This window comes from Phaethon lepturus, unplaced genomic scaffold, assembly GCF_000687285.1.
Source record: "Phaethon lepturus isolate BGI_N335 unplaced genomic scaffold, ASM68728v1 scaffold45766, whole genome shotgun sequence".
NCBI lineage: Eukaryota > Metazoa > Chordata > Aves > Phaethontiformes > Phaethontidae > Phaethon > Phaethon lepturus.
This window is the reverse complement of record NW_010546398.1, coordinates 1,013-4,961: the sequence shown is the minus strand read 5'-3', so window position 1 is coordinate 4,961 and position 3,949 is coordinate 1,013. Positions and strand designations below refer to the sequence as shown.

The 3,949-nt window shown below is 34.9% G+C and overlaps 1 protein-coding gene across 1 annotated transcript in view; it reads left to right on the top strand.

Moving 5' to 3' along the window:
• LOC104622480 (biogenesis of lysosome-related organelles complex 1 subunit 5-like) overlaps positions 1-3,369 on the top strand; it is a gene marked incomplete at both ends in the record, with an annotated part of 3,770 nt that extends 401 nt beyond the window's left edge. The window contains 2 exons of the mRNA XM_010289275.1: positions 945-1,027; positions 3,240-3,369. Coding sequence (XP_010287577.1) covers positions 945-1,027; positions 3,240-3,369 — 213 coding nt within the window. The remainder of the gene's footprint in view (positions 1-944; positions 1,028-3,239) is intronic.
• Between the last annotated feature and the right edge of the window lie 580 nt (positions 3,370-3,949).

The window sequence follows — 3,949 nt, the reverse complement described above, 5'->3', positions numbered from 1 at the left end:
GTCGTGGGAAGCTTTTACTTTTTGTCCTCTTCCTCCAAGCACTCGCGCATTGTCCAGGTTAATCGGTGCGCAAAAGCGTTTGAACTTGGAAGCGGTCTAGCCTGTGCTTGGTTTACTGCAATCATCTCATTTCCCGAATTTGAAATAGTCGTTCTACACTTTTTTCTTTGGAATGAGGTGGCGCTCAGGGTGTTGAACAAATACCCGTGGATAAAGTAGAGGGGGAGAGCAGCAGGGAGGAATAAACAGCTGGGGTCAGGAGAAAAGTAGGACCGTTGCTTTAGAGGGCAGTGCCAGTTCAGTATCGGTTTAAAATGTTATATGGAACTACCCTGTATATTTCTTGAAATAGTCTTTAAATGCTATCAGAGTGCTTTTAAATCTAATGGGCTTTTTTTATATATATATGTATGACAGCCAAGCCTGTTTCTCATACATGTATACATTGTAAATACTTGTCTTCAAGAGGAAGTTTCAAGTTTTTGGTCCTGGAATATATGAAAATGCTAACGGTTTTCCTTTGTAGTGAGCTTTCCTCATGTCTCTCGCTGCAGAAAATACCCCCATCTTAAGCTGTGAATCTCTGTTGAGCTGCAGCCTTTAGTTCTGTCCTGCAGTAAATTTTTACCACCGTTAACAGCCAGATATGGAAGCTGTACGGAGGAGGAGGAGGAGGATTGACACAGAGGGTGCTGAGAGGCAGAGGAGAATGTTCACCTTTACAGAAAGGTGTCTGTGGCCCCTGGACTATTGATTCATTGCATTTTTATCTAAGTTGGTGGTTTGCTGAATAGATAGGATAGCCAATAAATATTATTCTGGTGCTTTTTTTATTTTATGTGTATTTGGTGAGCAGTCATGCCTCTTGAAGTATGGTTTGCTACCTTGTGTTGTAGTATGGAGTGTGAGAAAAAAACTAAAAATCTGACTCATTAATCTTCTAGATGTTGGAGAAATCTATTCAAGACTACTGGATCACAGGCCAGTAATTCAGGGAGAAATACGTTACTTTGTTAAAGAATTTGAAGTAAGTATCTGTATCTTACTGGGCGCTGTAACCTTCACAATCTGTGACTTTTAACAATCTTAGCATCTTTTTAGAGATGATAACATGTATGTCATTTGCATCAGAAAGATTTGACATGTATTTCTTGCCCAAAATTACTAACATACCTATAGCATATGTCTGCATCTTTATTAAAAAAGGCAGTAATTTAGGTATTTTTATTTAAGAGGTTTTGAAAAGGACATAAATATTTTTCCTGCAAAAGACTGGCAGGAATATTGATGTAGGAAAATGATGTAGTCCTAACATTTTAGAGAAGTTCAGTTAGTTCAAGGGAAATATTGTTGGCCAGTAGAGGATTACATCTGAGTAAGAGACCAGTTTGTGCTTCAGGTAGATTCAGCTGGCACAATCGCAATTTAATTTTGCTTTAATTTTTGTTCTGTGAAAGAAAATAGTATTACTGGAAGAGAAGAGCAACACATTATGCAAAGTAAGAAAATCATTAAAAATTGAATGAATGTTATCTGGTTGGCTGCAAATAAGGCTAAAGTATTGAAGATGTAAAAGTGTTTATATACAGCTTTGCTTGGAAAGTGTAATACGGTTTCCACAAGATGGCAGCAAAAATTTAGTAAAGTAGAATTATGCATCAATAAAAGGCTATTTCTAAGAGTAGTTTTTCATTCTTAAAGAATGTGGGATTTAAAGTCCTAAAATTAGTCCTGAAAATATAGTTGTACCTCAAAATTCTAATGTGCAGAGCTGGTTTAAAAATAAAAAAAAATTACATTAAAATGTCTTCCCCCACCCCGATTATACCTAATATTTCAACCAGGTCTAATTTGTTTCCATGCTGGTCTAGCAAAATACGTACATGAACTGAACTTTCATCGGATCTGTATCATATGGGCTTGAGAGTCATAAGGAATAATTTCTTTTCTTTGCCTTCCCTAAATAAGTTATAGGATACAGTAAATAATTTTACATGGCTTTTCATAGGAAGGAAAATTTTAAACTCAATTACAAGATTATAATGAATTTAATATATTTCTCTCATTGCACTCAAAGTCTTGTTCTATTTCTTAGAACAAATTTCAGATATTCTTAGAAATTTAATTTCCAGTTTATACTTTTAGGGTGGAAATAGCAAAGCAGAGGATTATTTACATTTTTGCAACTGAGAAACGAGTGTAATTTTTGGAAGAAATTCTAACTTTGAGATGTCAGATTTTTTTTTTGTAGTAATAGGACATACGCCTTTTCTTTCAATGATCAGCATCAGGCATGTAAAGAATGTAGATTTGCATTCAGGAGTCTGTTTAATTAAGTGGCTTGTCTTGTCTGTGCCTCAGTTTCTGAAAGTTTAAAATGAGTGTGATGGAGCTGCCCACTCCATGTGATGCAGTATTTTTTTATTACTTAGAATTGCTTTATGATTAACAACTTTCAGTACAGGAATGCTTGTGTGCAATTCTACTCAATAACTCTGAAGAGGGAAAGAAGGGATAAGGAGGCAGGTGGCAGGCTGGAGCAGATTCTAGAATATTTTTCATTGTCTAAAAGAAAGTACAGGTGAAATTCAAGAGTAGAAATGGTGCTGTGGCTTGAGAAATTTTTTTTTTTTTAATGTAAACAATAAAGCAAGAGCTTGTTCTTCTTGTAATTAATAATGATCAGCAGTGAGTCAGAAGAAGGGCTGCCTCTTTAGTCAGCTGTTTTTTGTTATCTTTTAGTTGTGACTTCATTGCTTTGCTTCAGTAAAAACAATTTTACTTGCATTGTTTTAACCCTATACCGTATTAAATCTGAAAGGTCAGACATCAAGCAAGCAAAATCAATGCTATGTTATTTCTCTGTAACAACTGAGTTATAAAAATGCAGTGCTTTCAAGCTCTGTTTCTTTCTGTTGTTTTTTATTTGTTCTAAATTACCTATACAGAACAACACCTTTTTCCGTACAATGTTTTTATTAGTAAATACAAACTTTTCTCACAAGGTCCAGAAGCGTCATTCAAAGTATTCCTGTATTTTAGTGTGAAGAATGGAGCATTAACTTTCCCTTTTCACAAAACTTATTTTATCAATTGTGCTGAATAAGTAGAGTAACACTTTAATGGACTGTGGTATAGCCTTTGAGATAAAGCTATTAGTATATCTACTGGGAGACTGTCTTATTTTGGAAAGTGGAGTTCCTTGTCAGCCACTCATTTTCTTTCAATTCTTCTGTCAGGAAAAACGTGGCCTCCGAGAACTACGAGTACTTGAAAATCTAAAGAACACAATCTTTGAAACAAATGAACACGTTCTTCCTAAGTGTGAGCAGGCAATGCATGACAATCTCAATGAAGCATTCAAGAGATGTGAGTTGCTTCTTACTTTCCTTGTTGTATCATTTTGAGAAATAATATATATAGTTTGGGTTCAGAATATAATTTGTGGAAAAATTACCATCCTTGGGTAAATTTTTGACCATTTAGTTGCCTTGTTCTCATTTCTGTGAAATTTTGAAAGGGAGACAACAGGGACATTTTTTGTTATTTATTGGTCCAGCCAACACAGCTCTTGCTAACGGTTACATTAAAGCTTTTTGTTGACTTAAGTAGAAGTTATTTCAGCTCAAGCTTTTACAACTCACTTAGAAACAGGGTAGTGCTCCATGTTGGCTAAAGCCATGGACAAAATTTTGGTTTTCTGGTTTGTCGCAAGCATGCTGTGGTGTGACCTTCAAGTTTCTTAATTTTCCCACAGGAGAGTATAATACTGTCCCCTATGATTTAAAACAAAACTTGTTGGTGTATAGCTATGAAATGTGCTGCTATTATTACTGTCTTTAGTCACAAATAGGGTAGTATTAGTAATAATTCTTGTATTCTAATCTAGTTTCACGTTTTGTATTGAGATTTTAAAAAATTGTTGCACTAATTTTTTGTCTTTTTTTTT